This window comes from Hevea brasiliensis, chromosome 9 (genome assembly GCF_030052815.1).
Source record: "Hevea brasiliensis isolate MT/VB/25A 57/8 chromosome 9, ASM3005281v1, whole genome shotgun sequence".
Taxonomy (NCBI): domain Eukaryota; kingdom Viridiplantae; phylum Streptophyta; class Magnoliopsida; order Malpighiales; family Euphorbiaceae; genus Hevea; species Hevea brasiliensis.
This window is the reverse complement of record NC_079501.1, coordinates 3,196,670-3,212,923: the sequence shown is the minus strand read 5'-3', so window position 1 is coordinate 3,212,923 and position 16,254 is coordinate 3,196,670. Positions and strand designations below refer to the sequence as shown.

Here is a 16,254-nt window from a genome sequence, read left to right as displayed (position 1 = left end):
TATCAATTCCTTGGTCCATTATGGTTACTCATAATCAAGCCATTCAAAACACTTATAACCCATGTTCTGAGCATTCTAAAAATCAAATAATAGAAAAAATTCAATTCATAACAACCCATTTATCATATAATATTCACACAACAATAATGATTATACTCTTACTCTAAATGAGGTGCAACCATAGAACCTCATTCTAATCATCTGCCTTCTCATTTTTTAATTTACCCTAAAAGATGAAAACGATTGATTCGAAAAAGAAGATGATGCCATTACACTTCAATACTCCTTGAAAAATAGTGAGAGAAAGAGAGAGATGGACAAGGGTCAGATGGAGGGTGGGTGAGATGAATTCAACTACAATAATTATGTTTAATGCTTGTTAATGTCGTTCTCTCATGTGACACGCACTATACTTCATTTTGACTTAATTGGTTTGATTTAACTAGGATTTGGGCCTTAATGGTATTTTTTTCACAATGTTAAGTGTTTAAATGCCCCAAAAAATTGACTGAAGCTTAAATAATTAATTAACCAATTTTCAAGGGCTTAAAAGAGCCTTTTACTATTAAAATAGCAAAAGCTAAAACCACCCAGCTATTACTGCCTATTTGATTCAATATATGCCATTGATGGACCCAAAAACATTTTCAATTTCAAATACATTTATCACAAACTCATTAATATTGACACCATTTGGTGAAACTATATCATTGACTAAACAATGATGAAATTAGGAAGTGTTGATTATAGCAAAGAGGGGTGAGAAGCAAGGCAGACATCCATATAATCTAAATGGAAAAAGGTGCTTGGCAAACATTAAACGGCAATCATTTTTGAATTCAATATGATTCGTCTTGTATAGCTTTAATTTTCATATTATATGGGACATAGGTAGGGAGAAAATCTTTTGCTCTGCATCTCTGTCACGACCCAACCTATGGGCCGGACCGGCACTAGGACCTGGGCCAGCCTAAAGCCCCCGAGGCCCGTAGTAAGCCTTAACTATTCATTAACCCAACTCTAAGGCCCATTTGGGCCCAATTTCAAGAAAACAAACGGACAGAGTCCGGCCATAAAATGGACTTTCCAACGGGGAGTTTTTGACTCACCCGACCTGTAAACACAATAAATACTCAATTGGGGAACTCAGCTCACCCTCCACATACTCATCAACATAAAATAAATGGGAGCTCAGCTCCCTCATCCAATCCATCAACATGCATAACATATTTAAGTTTACAGGTCCAACATGATAAAAATATTACAAACCAATTTCAAATAAATACTGCTAACACATGCGGAAATTCTAGGAGTAATTAAAATTACACAATATTGATAAACAACCTGCGAGGTAGAAAAGCAGGTTAACCCAAAACAAAATATCCTCCTGTGGCCTGTAAAAATTTTTGAACAGGAGTGAGCGTTCGACTCAGAGAGTAAAATATCAATCTTAACTATAATCTCTATAACTATCTGCAACTAATGCAACCTGTAGAGTGAAATGCAACATCAACACCATATTCACATCATAGCATCAAAAAGGTAATTTGGAGCACTCACACACCCTGTAACATCATTCATAGTATATGGGAGCGGATCCTATACACTCTCTCTTAAATCCAACTGGTGCCTGAAGAACTCACTTCGGACTTCCACTTAAATACCAAATCGGGGTCCCAGCGAAGAACTCAAGCCGTGTCTACCCCGAAGGACCGGGTCCCAGCGAAGAACTCAAGCCGTGTCTACCCGTCCTATCCATAGTCCACACCACATCACACGCACGCCGACGCACGCACACTGCTCCAAATTACCACAACAACACTCATGGCACATTAACAGTTATCAATGCAACATAATTCGTGCCTAGAGTTTAACTACATAAATATATGCATATAAGTGATGCATGGGCATCCGAACATATAATAATATCGAAATTACGCTTAAAATTAATATTTTACTCACTTGACGACAATCACCGTGTGGTGGGGCGGAGGAAGAAGGTCGGCTCACCTGACAATCATATTACATTTATTTAATACAATCTGACTCAACACAAACAAAGAAAAGACCAATTACGTCCTAAGTCGTGCCGAAAATCCGGCAGAGTCTCCCCTATACCTAGGACCTACCCAACCTGCAAAAGGGCTAAAAACGCACTTCTATATTCACAATCCATATATCAACAGTTCAATCATATCACACAGCCCCTCCTGGGCCCATCAAATCAATCACCCATCACAATACGCAAAATTTCAATTTAGTCCTTATTATTGATCATTTTTGCAAAAAACTGCCCAAACAAGCTCTAAAAATTATAAAACTTTGCCCCACGGTCCTTAGCAATATTACTAAGCTATTGCAAAAAGAATCGTAATTTTCTAAGCTACCACGAATATTTTATGGATTTTTAATCCTATTTAAGCACTAGAAAATTACGTAAAAACAAGGTTCGGGTTTACCTTTGCCGATTCCGACTTCGGGAACGCGCTCGGGACGTCTGACAATGGGGGGCTAGCCAAAACCTCGGTCCAATTCGGAGACTTTTCCGGTAACGGGTCTGTCTGGCCCGAAATTTGCAGACCCGATCAACTGTCGAATTTCCGCGAATCGAGGATACCTACACGAAGCCCATAACACGGGGGTTAGTACATAAATTTTTCAGAATTTTCTAAGCTCATTTAATGCTCGGAAAAACACTGCGAAGTTCCGTGGGACCCACCGAAAAACGTTGTCGGAAAATTTTGAAATTAATATCCCGCGAAGCCCTCGTCGAGTGGAGCGTGCTGGTAGCCTCGGTTTTCTCGTGGGATTCACGGTTTTCGAGAAATCTAGCCCAAAAGTCGAAATGGGCGAAAATCTTCCCGAGCAAAAATCGGACAATCCGCTCGATGGATTTCGGCGTTCTTGGTGTCTATGGAAAGCTCTCGCCGAGTAGATGATTTTGGACACAAGACCCGGTCCAATCGGTGGCCGGATCGGCCGGATTTGGCCGAGGAAGCTGAAGCGGCGCGGCGCGCGCAGGGGGAGAATCGCGCGCGTTTTCCGTGGCCTACCGGCTAGGACTACCGGGAGGCGGCGCCGCGAGGAGGACGCAGGAGGCGGTGGCCGGCAGGGGAGGGGAGGAGAGAGAAAAGAGAGAGAGAAGGGGAGTGCGTCGCGCGCGGGAGGAAGAGGAAGAAAAAGAGAAGAGACCGGTCCGATTCGACCGGTCCGATCCGGTCCGGTTCGATTCGGCCGGTTCGATTCGAAATACAAAATTTTGAATTTTTACTCTGCCTCGGGACCGAAAACGAGGTCCAAAAATTCCGAAAAAATTCCCGAAAACTCAGAAAAATACGTAGACTCCAAATATATTTTTAGTTTTGCCACGTGGTCTTTAAATTAATTTTTAAAAATCATTAAAGTTTATATTTTCGGAAAATCGAACCCGATTTTTAAAATCCGAAAAATCTCAAAAAAATTCCTAAAATTCAAATAAAATTAAAATATCAAAAATACTCATAATTAATAAAATTTTGGGGTGTTACATTCTTCCCCCCTTACAGAAAATTCGTCCTCGAATTTTACACAAGGCAGAATAAAACACATGATTATACATTGAACAAATACGGGTACTTGCTACGCATGTCCCGTTCTGACTCCCAGGTGCACTCTTCCACTGATTGACTCCTCCACAAAACCTTAACCATAGGGATCTGTTTAGATCTCAGCTGTCTCACTTGGTAGTCCACTATGGCTACAGGCTGCTCCTCAAATGTCAAGTTCTCTTTTAGCTCTATCACATCCGGCTGCAGTACATGAGAAGGATCGGGAATGTATTTCCTGAGCATGGAGATGTGAAACACGGGATGAACGTGAGAAAGGTTGGGTGGTAGCTCCAACCGGTAGGCAACTGCTCCAACTCTATCAGTAACCTCAAAAGGTCCGATATACCGAGGTGCCAACTTGCCCTTCTTTCCAAATCTCATGACTCCCTTCATTGGAGATACCTTCAGGAATACATAGTCGCCCACTGCAAACTCCACATCCCTCCGTCTGGGGTCTGCATAACTCTTACGCCATCTTGAAAGTTTGTCTTGATCGTTCCTCGATTAAAGGAACTACCTCTGAGGTGTACTGCACTAGGTCTACATCATGCACTTTCGCTTCCCCCATTTCTGTCCAACACAGGAGACCTACACTTTCTTCCATATAATGCCTCATAGGTGCCATCCCTATCTTTGGAGTGATAACTGTTGTTGTAGGCAAACTCCACCAAAGCTAGCTGCTCATCCCATTGACCTCCAAAATCCAAGACACTCATGCGGAGCATGTCTTCCAGTGTTTGGATTGTCCTTTCGGACTGCCCGTCTGTCTGAGGGTGGAAAGCCGCATCAAGTTCAATCAGGTGCCAAGTGCCTCTGCAACTTTCTCCAAAACCGAGAAGTGAATCTGGGCCCTCTATCGATATTATGGAAGGAATTCCATGCAATCTGACTATTTCGAATGTAGAGCCGCATACCGTGCCACGTAGTATGTAGTCTTCTGAGTAAGAAGTGAGCCGATTTGGTCAAGCGTCCACAATTACCCATATCGAATCATATCCTCGCGTGGTACGAGGCAACCCAGTCACAAAATCCATAGTGATCATTTCCCACTTCCATTCTGGGATAGGGAGCTCTTGCAGCTTCCCTGACGGTCTCTGGTGTTCAAACTTCACCTTCTGACAAGTCAAGCACTTGGACACAAAGTCTGCTATGTCTCTCTTCATGCCATTCCACCAATAGCTATCTTTCACATCATGGTACATCTTGGTGGAACCTGGGTGGATACTGTACAGTGTGTAGTGTGCCTCTTGCATGATTTCATTCCTGAGATTGTCCACATCGGGCACACATATTCTAGAACCTTGCACTAGGGCGCCATCATTGGCAAATCCAAACTCACCACCTTCACCTTGCTGTACTTTTTCTACGATCTTCATCAATTGTTGGTCTCTGTGCTGGGAAACTCTAACTCTGTCCCTCAAGTCTGGCCTCACTGAAAAGTGAGCCAACAATACCCCCTCATCTGAAAGATCTAGGATTAAACCTTGATCCATCAACTCATGTACCTCCTGAATCAGTGGTCTCTTTCTCACTGAAATGTGCGCCAAACTACTGTAAGATTTTCTCGCTCAAAGCATCTGCTACAACATTGGCCTTCCTGTGGTGGTACCGATGGTGCAATCATAGTCCTTGTAAGCTCCATCCATCTCCTCTGTCTCAAATTTAAATCCCTCTGTTGGAAGATGTACTTCAAACTCTTGTGGTCGGTGTATATCTCGCACACTTCACCATACAGGTAGTGTCTCCAGATTTTTAGTGCAAAGACTACAGCCGCCATTTCCAAATCATGGGTGGGGTAGTTCTGCTCATGCCTCTTCAGCTGCCTTGAAGCATAAGCCACTACCTTTCCATTCTGCATCAACACACACCCTAGGCCAACTCTGGAGGCGTCACAATACACGGTGTATCCTTCACCACTCACAGGTAGTGTCAACACAGGGGCAGTGGTTAGACACTCCTTGAGCTTTTGGAAACTCACCTCACAGTCATCTGTCCAAATGAATGGAACATTCTTCCTGGTCAACTTAGTTAGGGGAGCCGCTATCCTGGAGAAATCTTGCACAAAACGCCTGTAGTAGCCAGCTAAACCCAGAAAACTTCGCACCTCAGTGACTGTTGTAGGCCTAAGCCAATCAGTTACAGCTTCAATTTTCTTGGGATCCACTTGAATGCCGTCACTAGAAACCACATGTCCCAAGAATGAGATGCTTTCTAGCCAAAATTCACATTTTGAAAATTTGGCATATAGCTGGTGCTCCCTCAAAGTCTGCAACACTTTTCTCAAGTGCCACACGTGTTCTTCCTCGGTCCGAGAGTATACCAGAATGTCATCAATGAATACGATGACAAAACGGTCCAAAAATGGCTTGAACACCCTGTTCATCAAGTCCATGAAGGCTGCTGGTGCATTAGTGAGTCCAAAAGACATCACCAAGAACTCATAATGACCATACCTTGTCCTGAAAGCCGTTTTGGACACGTCCTCATCCCTGATTCTCAACTGATGGTAGCCTGATCGCAGGTCTATCTTGGAAAAGAATCTAGCCCCTTGGAGCTGATCAAATAGATCATCGATCCGAGGAAGTGGATACTTGTTCTTCACAGTCACTTTGTTCAGCTGTCTATAGTCAATACACAACCTCAACGACCCATCCTTCTTTCTCACGAATAGAACAGGAGCACCCCAGGGTGAAGTGCTCGGACGTATGAAACCCTTGTCCAAAAGCTCCTGTAGTTGCTCCTTCAGCTCTTTCAGTTCTGCTGGTGCCATCCTGTAAGGTGGCATTGAAATGGGGTTTGTACCCGGAATAACATCAATGCAGAACTCTATTCCCCTTTCTGGTGGCAACCCTGGAAGCTCTTCAGGGAAGACATCCATAAATTCTCTGACAACAGGAACATTTTCCATGCTGACACCTTCTACAGATGTATCTCTCACTAATGCCAAATACCCTTGGCATCCACGCCTCAACATTTTTCTAGCACTAATTGCTGACACCAAATTATATGGAGCCACGCTCCTGTCACCATCAAAACTAAACTCTTCCACACCAGGTATGTGGAAATACACCTTTTTGTTCCTGCAGTCTAAGGTGGCATAATGAGTCGCCAACCACCCATCCCGTGGATTACATCAAATCCACATCGGTAGAGGAACCAAGTCTGCTGGGAGGATCTTTCCATCCACTACCACGGGGCTACCCGGAAATACCATGTCTACTTCTATGTTGTCACTAAGTGGGGTAGCTACTGACAAAGGGCACTCTAAAGTCGTAGGGTTTCTACCCAACCTCATAGCAAACACAGGGGAGACAAATGAGTGCGTAGCACCCGGATCTATCAAAACACGAGCCTCATAAGAAACGGACGGAAGAATACCGCCACAACCGCATTTGAAGCTTGAGCATCCCGGTGGGTCGGGTGAAAACTCGAGCTTGTCCCCTACCCTGAGTGGCGTAACCACGATATTGACTTCTACCTCTGACCGCCTCCAATTCCACCCCACGCCCCTTGTCCTCGGCCTGTTGGCCACCGAATCGACTGCCATGTTGGAAGCACCGGATACAATTGTCGAGGAACATTTGCAGTAACTCGTGACCCCATCCGTGGCTCACCAAAACGGCGATCTCTAGCAAAGTGGCCGGTTGGCCACACCTGAAGCATACTCCTGACCCCATCAAACAAGGTTCTGAATGTCCTCTTCCACACTGTGCACACGGTGCCAAAGAGGATCTGAACGAGCGAATCGCCTTGCCTGAATCGTTACCACCGCTGGATCCGCATCGGTCCGAACCCCTGGGATTTGTGTCTAAAACCACTCCTCTTATTTCTGCTTCTTCCTCTGTAAGTAGTTTGGCCACCACTATCCATAGTACCCATGTGGGGAACACCTGAAGAACCCTCTGCTCTGTTTTTCTTTGCTCTTCCGCTATCATCCACAGCATAGCTAACCTCAATCTGTCTGGCTCGATCCACCACCACATCAAAAGACTGATCAGACATCATGGCCAGGTTCGCATACCTCCTGTCAAGCCCCTTTAGGAATCTTTTCACCTTCATCTTTTACTCAGCTTCTTTGTAGGGGCATATCTGCTCAATTCCGTAAATTGCAGAGCATATTCATCTACAGACCTGCCATTCTGTCTTAAGGCCTCAAAGGCCCACTGTTTCTGATCTCTGAAGCTTTCTGGCACGAACCGATTGATGAAAAGTTCCACAAACTGAGCCCATGTCAAACCCTCCATCCGAGGTAACACGTAGTCATTCATCCATTGCCTAGGCATGGGCCCCATGACGTGCTGCATACATTCTATCAATCTTCTATCAGTCAACTGTAATTCTGTTCCTGCCTGTCTGCAGGAATCCAAAAACCGATATGCGTCGTCTGACACATCATAAGTACCGGGCACCAACTTCTTGAAGTTTATGATCTGTTTGTAAGATTCCTCTCTTGGTGCGGTGGACTGCTGCTGCTGTGGAGGATGGACCATATACTGAGCCATCATGTCGATGGTTCTCTGCGCAGCTAGAGTAGGCGCCATGGGGTCCATGGGACCTGTGCCATAAAGGATTCTGCTCTTGGGGTTGGCTGCTCCTCTACTTGAGCAGCTCTAGGCCTCCTACCCCGCCTCCTCGGGGCAGGCGCCTCATCCTGTGCCGACACCTCGTCAGGCACATCGGGTTCTGGTGCAGTGGCAGCTCTCCTGCTTCTACGCATTTTCCTGAAATTCAGCAGCATTAGCCCACAAAATTCAAAACTGCTCATTACACAACTTTATAGACTCATATTTATACATAACATATGGAGCAGAAACTAGAAGCAAAGATGACAATGCAAGACGAATGTGGTATCAGAGCTTAGGCTCCAGATTCTTAGGGAATGTTGTCTAAAGTGTTGGGAAGAGTCTAATAGGAGTCACATGCGGAAATATTTGTCACGACCCAACCTATGGGCCGGACCGGCACTAGGACCTGGGCCAGCCTAAAGCCCCCGAGGCCCGTAGTAAGCCTTAACTATTCATTAACCCAACTCTAAGGCCCATTTGGGCCCAATTTCAAGAAAACAAACGGACAGAGTCCGGCCATAAAATGGACTTTCCAACGGGGAGTTTTTGACTCACCCGACCTGTAAACACAATAAATACTCAATTGGGGAACTCAGCTCACCCTCCACATACTCATCAACATAAAATAAATGGGAGCTCAGCTCCCTCATCCAATCCATCAACATGCATAACATATTTAAGTTTACAGGTCCAACATGATAAAAATATTACAGACCAATTTCAAATAAATACTGCTAACACATGCGGAAATTCTAGGAGTAATTAAAATTACACAATATTGATAAACAACCTGCGAGGTAGAAAAGCAGGTTAACCCAGAACAAAATATCCTCCTGTGGCCTGTAAAAATTTTTGAACAGGAGTGAGCGTTCGACTCAGAGAGTAAAATATCAATCTTAACTATAATCTCTATAACTATCTGAAACTAATGCAACCTGTAGAGTGAAATGCAACATCAACACCATATTCACATCATAGCATCAAAAAGGTAATTTGGAGCACTCACACACCCTGTAACATCATTCATAGTATATGGGAGTGATCCTATACTGACTCTCTTAAATCCAACTGGTGCGTGAAGAACTCATTTCGGACTTCCACTTAAATACCAAATCGGGGTCCCAGCGAAGAACTCAAGCCGTGTCTACCCCGAAGGACCGGGTCCCAGCGAAGAACTCAAGCCGTGTCTACCCGTCCTATCCATAGTCCACACCACATCACACGCACGCCAACGCACGCACACTGCTCCAAATTACCACAACAACACTCATGGCACATTAACAGTTATCAATGCAACATAATTCGTGCCTAGAGTTTAACTACATAAATATATGCATATAAGTGATGCATGGGCATGCTGAACATATAATAATATCGAAATTACAATTAAAATTAATATTCTACTCACAGACTTGACGACAATCACTGTGGCGGCTGGGCGGAGGAAGAAGGCTGTCCCGGCTCACCTGACAATCATATTACATTTATTTAATACAATCTGACTCAACACAAACAAAGAAAAGACCAATTACGTCCTAAGTCGTGCCGAAAATCCGGCAGAGTCTCCCCTATACCTAGGACCTACCCAACCTGCAAAAGGGCTAAAAACGCACTTCTATATTCACAATCCATATATCAACAGTTCAATCATATCACACAGCCCCTCCTGGGCCCATCAAATCAATCACCCATCACAATACGCAAAATTTCAATTTAGTCCTTATTATTGATCATTTTTGCAAAAACTGCCCAAACAAGCTCTAAAAATTATAAAACTTTGCCCCGCGGTCCTTAGCAATATTACTAAGCTATTGCAAAAAGAATCGTAATTTTCTAAGCTACCACGAATATTTTATGGATTTTTAATCCTATTTAAGCACTAGAAAATTACGTAAAAACAAGGTTCGGGTTTACCTTTGCCGATTCCGACTTCGGGAACGCGCTCGGGACGTCTGACAATGGGGGGCTAGCCAAAACCTCGGTCCAATTCGGAGACTTTTCCAGTGCAGTTCGGCCCGAAATTTGCGAACGATCAATCGCCGAATTTCCGCGAATCGAGGATACCTACACGAAGCCCATAACACGGGGGTTAGTACATAAATTTTTCAGAATTTTCTAAGCTCATTTAATGCTCGGAAAAACACTGCGAAGTTCCGTGGGACCCACCGAAAAATGTTGTCGGAAAATTTTGAAATTAATATCCCGCGAAGCCCTCGTCGAGTGGAGCGTGCTGGTAGCCTCGGTTTTCTCGTGGGATTCACGGTTTTCGAGAAATCTAACCCAAAAGTCGAAATGGGCGAAAATCTTCCCGAGCAAAAATCGGACAATCCGCTAGATGGATTTCGGCGTTCTTGGTGTCTATGGAAAGCTCTCGCCGAGTAGATGATTTTAGACACAAGACCCGGTCCAATCGGTGGCCGGATCGGCCGAGGAAGTCGAGAAGCCACGGCACGCAGGGGAGAATCGCGCGTTCCGGCCGCTCTGGCGTACCGGCCGGACGGGAGAGTGGGGCGCCGGGAGGACGCAGGGAGGGAGGCGGCGGCAGGGGAGGGGAGGAGAGAGAAAAGAGAGAGAGAAGGGGAGTGCGTCGCGCGCGGGAGGAAGAGGAAGAAAAAGAGAAGAGACCGGTCCGATTCGACCGGTCCGATCCGGTCCGGTTCGATTCGGCCGGTTCGATTCGAAATACAAAATTTTGAATTTTTACTCTGCCTCGGGACCGAAAACGAGGTCCAAAAATTCCGAAAAAATTCCCGAAAACTCAGAAAAATACGTAGACTCCAAATATATTTTTAGTTTTGCCACGTTGTCTTTAAATTAATTTTTAAAAATCATTAAAGTTTATATTTTCGGAAAATCGAATCCGATTTTTAAAATCCGAAAAATCTCAAAAAAATTCCTAAAATTCAAATAAAATTAAAATATCAAAAATACTCATAATTAATAAAATTTTGGGGTGTTACAATCTCTATATCCGTCCCATCAAATAATTTATTTTTATATGTTTATATATTTAAATATTACATTTTTTTAAATATATATATTATTTAGTTTATGTTTAAAATTTATGTTTTTAACTTATAATTTATTTTTAATAAAAAATTTATATTATATAAATGACAAGTTAAAATAAAAAAAAAATGAAAAGAAAGATCTTTGTGGGGAAACTTGTTCCACCATGCTCTCCAACGAAGAAGTCTCCGTTCCAACCTTACTATCTTATAAAGCGAGAACAGAGAGAGCAACTCTCACCTTCAATCCACCCGCTGCCATTCATAATAAAAACGGAGGGTGCATTTCTTATTCCCTGCAAAACTTTGAACTATTTCATTGGTTGTTTTTAGAATCGTGATCGGGACTAAATAGTTAATCTTTTGGAAAAGCTTTATTTTAAATAATTTTAGAAAAATTATTCAATTGTTTTGAAGTTATTATAATTAAAATATGTTAAATGTAATTTTAATTAATTTTTAATATATTATAACTAATATATTTACTGATATATTTTGAATATTAATTTTAATAATATTATTAAATAAAATTTGTAAAAAAAAATAAGGCTAAATATAAGAATGAGATTTACAAATATGATTTTTTTTTTTTTATCATGCGACTCATGTGACTCAAATTAAATTTAAATAGGTTAATATTAAAAAAATTAAGGATTTAATCAAATGCAAATGAAATTCAAGGAGCAAAATGTCCTGGGACTTTTGTTTTGTATGCTTATGTTTACTAAAGGACTAAATGTTAATTTGATAATCCAAATTTTGATATTTTATATTTAATTAAATCATAATTAAAATATTAAATAAAAGATAATTTATCAAATTCAAGGTATTTGGAAAAATCTCATACATATGTATACAATTTTTGTCACGTGACGTGCACGCGGAACTAAACACGTGGCCTCACCTTGACAGAGTAATTTTCCCGCTCTGACAAATTTTCGCATTTTCAAATTGCGCTCCATTTTTTCAACCTGAAAAGGGGAGCAGAGCAGCGAAACGACGGTCAACGAACAAGAAACGGAGACATAGAGAAGCATGGTTGTCAATACTAACTCCTTTGCCAAGACTATTTGTTCTATCTGCTACGAAGATCTCAAGCCCGTCGTCGAAGATCTCCAAGCCATCTCCATCTGTGGCCATGTCTTCCACGAACTCTGGTACTTAATACCATATTTGTTCTCACATTTTTGTGTAAGCTAGTGCGTTAAGATTGATGTGGCTTGCATTTGAAACCTAGCTTGCAGCAATGGTTCGAATATTGCTCGAAGTCAAAGAATTGCAGCTGTCCCGTGTGCAAGCAGAGCTGCTCGGGAATCAATGTCGTTCGGCTTTACTTCCAATCACTGGGGGATCAAAACGAACCGTTTATGTCCCAGAAGGTAATTGATTGCAAGGAGGATCCTGAGCTATTGCTTGGAGAGGTGAGAAGATTGGAGGTCAAAGTGTCAGGCCTCACTTCAAATTTGGAGCGTCAAGGGAAGGAAATCCAACAGCTTAATGAGGAGGTAAAGTTTAGTGCTCCATCTTTATTCGGTTGTTGAGGCTTGAGGCATTGCAGGAGAATAAACTAATTTAGATTTGAATTTCATTTTAGATTATTTGATTAATGGGAAGATGTAAAAAATAAAACACTAAGATGACTATTTTGAGAACATCTTTTTTTTTTTCAATTAGTCAATAACCAATTTTGATGAAGCATAAAATTTAATCCTTTTGTATTCCATCATCATGTGAAGAAATGAAGGCAACCTACAGTTTTTAGTTGATGAGAAAGAAATGTAAAGAAGTTAATAATTAAGTCTTTATTTACATTATACTTACACCCCGCAGAACAGAAATTGAACTGGGCTTGAGCTCCTTTTATTTTTTAAGAAATGAAATGAAAGCTTACATCTCCTTTTGTCTTAGAGGGGAAAAGCACAACGATACAGACTACAGAAAACAAAAATCATTTGTTTTAACTGCAATCAGTGACCCAGTATGAAAATTGGCTTAATTTGAGTATAAAATGAAGTAATGGAAATATAAATACTAAAAGAATTGTTGTAACATTTTCATTTTAACATATGCAACAATAACACAATTACAAGTTCTCATTTCATACGCACAAAATGTATGTTTTGTATCCATGACCGTTTTGTGGTTAAGGGGGAATTCTTTTTTCAGTTGTACATCTGCAAGGACCAGTTGAAGAAAGAAGTCATATTGAAGAATGATGCCATGGAACAAAAGACTTCAACTCAGCAACTGCTTATTTCAAAATCTAAGGTGTATATAGTCTATATAGTTTTTTTAGATGCTTGCTTTTCCAGTTTCATTCATTTGCAGCATTATTTGATTAATAGAAACTTATAGTGATATTTGGACAATTGAATTGTAGGAGCTTGATTCTCTGAAGTCGGAGTGCTTAAGGCTGCAAGACAGGAACATGGCCTTGGCCAAAGAGCTTGCAGCTCTTAAACTGTAAGTGAACATGTGTTTGCTCCATCAAATTGTTATTATGAACTCTGGTCTCTAATTTGCTATTATGGCCATATGGTCTACAATCCAGGGTATCTGATCTGAACCTGGAGGAAGATGAAATTTTAAAGCTTGCATCTTTTGGTAATGAGGCCAACAACAAAGATACGATAGATATTCTAAGGAAGTCCTTGGTCATTCGTAATGTGTAAGTCGCCTATTAGTCTGCTTATATGCTAGTAAGAGGACATAGTTTTTTGGGTTTTGGTCTTTCAAATGAATTTAGCACTTTATCAGCACAAAGTGATTGAATATTTAGTTTTAATAGCAGAAACTTTGTTTTTGCTTGATATCAGCCACTAGATAGATTGTGTTTACGGCTACCTCTATGCGATGGTTGCTTTTGCTGCAATGTTGCCAAATTCTCCTTTGATTCCTTCGCTGATATATTTATTTTTATTTTGGCTATTTATTAGATTTTGATTTTTCATATAGCTTATAGTTGCAGAATTCTTTTTATAGGAGTTACAAAGAATTAATGGCCAAGTGCAATCAACTTGGAAGGGGCGAGGCACGTTCCTGTAAAAAGCTTGAGAAGGCAAAAGAAAAGATAAATAAACTTAAGGTAAATATGTGAGGGCTCATGTAGAGAATCTCTCTTTTTCCCTCTTTAGGGCACCAAAGTTAGTTATAATTTGACTCAAACTATCATTTTGTTTTGGCCTTCATCAGGCGAAGGTCAAAGAACTTGAGATGGTGGTTGAAGTAAAGGATAATGCAGCTTTGAGGGCTTTAAAAGCCTCAAAGAAGGTTGATTGTAAAGAGGATGCTGTAAATGGTACAAATGTCAATTCAAATGATTTTTCCACCTGTCATTTTTTCTCAGAAGATCAAAAGGAAAACCATTCTAAATCTGTGGTTAAATTGGATCAAACTGGAAAATTGAACGGTGACCAAGGAAATTTCAATATCATTAATGACATGGGTGCCATTTCCACCAAAGAGCAGACAAGCACCATGGCTCTTAATAAGGAGAGAAATACTTGCTTTATGATAGATGAGGCTGCTTCAGAATTTCCTACAGTGCATGTACTTTCAAATACCGATTCAAAATATCAAAACAGTGAAGATGTGAAGTATACAATTGCTAAGTCAGAAGCAATCTCTAACATCAACAGCAAAGCTAAAGTGAATGGACTAGCTAACCCAGGCGGCTTTTCTGGTATAATACCTTGCATCAACAGGGATAAAGGCAACACTTTGGCTGCTTCTACTGACGAGGAAGTTACCTTGATTCTTGATGATGTCAAACATGTTCAACCTATGCTCAACATTAAAAAAGAATCCCCATCCCTAGTTCCACTTTCCAGTCCAGGTATTTACTGTTGGTTCAAATGATTTTGATGTAATTGTTTTTTGGGAGTTGCATTGTAAAATAAATTCATATTTGCTTGTTGAAAGTTTATTTGCCGTCCTGTTTATATTTTTCTTTAAAATTAACGTATTTGATTGTTGGGCTGTTATTTTTGCCCTTTCGTTTTTATTTTTCTTCGAAGATATGCCTGCTAAGATTCTAACATCATTCCATTTATTTGATATGCAGGGAATATATGCTTTTCTGGTGGGTTGCTGGGTCCTGATGGATCAAATCGGTATCTGGGGAAATGGTGCAAGCGTGGCCAAAATAAGGGATCAGTGGCCTTGCCTGGTACAAGCGGTAGTGGTAGGGGGGATTTAATTGCAGTTGGATCAGATGGAAGAGGTGGTAGAATTAAAGTTCTGAGGTCCCTGAATCCATCCTCAATGGTGGGTGCACACTGTCACTTCTTCATCCAACACATTTGGTTTGAAACTTCTTTTGTTCGCGAGTCGTAACCTGTTTCTGTCATTGGTGCATTAGTTGCTACTCCTAATGGAGTGTTTGCCATTGTTTTTTTTTTCTTGAATGATCCTGAGAACTCATGACGTTGGTGGTCATACATATGTGTCCATTTAAGTTAGATGTGTAGTTCTCTTGCTTGCATTTTTATGTTGATCATGTAAATTTAATTCTTGGATTCCATTTTTGTGCATTTAATTCTAGGCTGATTGTGCGAGCTCCACTGCTTACCTTTTCTACAGGATACTAAGGAAAATTCTGCAACTGCAAAGAGGTGCAAGTATGGAACCAAAGCAAGTAATTTGCAGTCTCAAGGTTGTTTGCAAATAGAACACTTCTTTGGGAAGGCCACTCATTAATCAAAGGTTTGCATGTTTCAGTGGTGGTTTCTTGAGGCTGAGGAAAAAAAATGTAGTTCAGTTATGCTGTCTGGATATTTGGAACGAAGACACTTCGGGTTTATTAATTAGATTTTCATCTTCCGACCTCCTGGCCTTCCGTAATTTAATCCAGTGGCAAAATTGTTGATGCTTTCGTAAGTTTGCAGTCTACCACCACGACCATATCTTCAAATGATGTCAGGCAATCTTTTCGGATTGCGGGATTAACTTATTCATTAGAAAAAAGATGGCCTGCTGTTTTGAGTTTTGACTACTGCCCCTGTTAAAAGCCCCCTTTTGTTTATAAAAAAATATTTTTCCTATGTATAGTATTTATTAGCCTATGAATAATATTTTGTTTACCCTTTGTGATGA

At 41.2% G+C, this 16,254-nt stretch overlaps 1 protein-coding gene and 2 long non-coding RNA genes across 5 annotated transcripts in view; 1 reads left to right on the top strand and 2 right to left on the bottom strand.

Moving 5' to 3' along the window:
• LOC131182933 (uncharacterized) overlaps positions 1–3,018 on the bottom strand; it is a 33,994-nt gene extending 30,976 nt beyond the window's left edge. For 2 of the 3 annotated variants that reach the window (XR_009151099.1, XR_009151101.1), the window contains exons 1-2: positions 2,720–3,018; positions 2,460–2,617 (exon numbers count right to left, since the gene is read on the bottom strand). This is a non-coding gene — a long non-coding RNA (uncharacterized LOC131182933). Of the gene's footprint in view, positions 1–1,130; positions 1,395–2,459; positions 2,618–2,719 lie in introns of those variants that run through there. The other variant, XR_009151100.1, reaches the window with a different exon arrangement.
• Positions 3,019–8,773: 5,755 nt separating this feature from the next.
• Positions 8,774–10,157, bottom strand: LOC131182935 (uncharacterized). Its single transcript, XR_009151104.1, has 3 exons — positions 10,067–10,157; positions 9,561–9,618; positions 8,774–8,992 (listed from the first exon to the last, which is right to left on the bottom strand). It is a non-coding gene; the product is annotated as an uncharacterized LOC131182935 (long non-coding RNA).
• Positions 10,158–12,149: 1,992 nt separating this feature from the next.
• LOC110667028 (uncharacterized) lies at positions 12,150–16,254 on the top strand. Its single transcript, XM_021827731.2, has 9 exons — positions 12,150–12,317; positions 12,398–12,665; positions 13,327–13,428; positions 13,541–13,623; positions 13,712–13,828; positions 14,143–14,245; positions 14,353–14,995; positions 15,224–15,426; positions 15,742–16,254. Exons 1-9 carry the CDS (start codon positions 12,196–12,198, stop codon positions 15,856–15,858), a joined length of 1,758 nt encoding a protein of 585 aa, XP_021683423.2. The 5' UTR covers positions 12,150–12,195; the 3' UTR covers positions 15,859–16,254.

Bases quoted from the DNA above. Each gene is read 5' to 3' on its own strand.
- LOC110667028 (XM_021827731.2), top strand. From the start codon at position 12,196: ATGGTTGTCAATACTAACTCCTTTGCCAAGACTATTTGTTCTATCTGC. The intron at 12,318-12,397 runs GTACTTAATACC...TTTGAAACCTAG, and splicing joins CATGTCTTCCACGAACTCTG to CTTGCAGCAATGGTTCGAAT. The intron at 13,624-13,711 runs GTAAGTGAACAT...TCTACAATCCAG, and splicing joins GAGCTTGCAGCTCTTAAACT to GGTATCTGATCTGAACCTGG.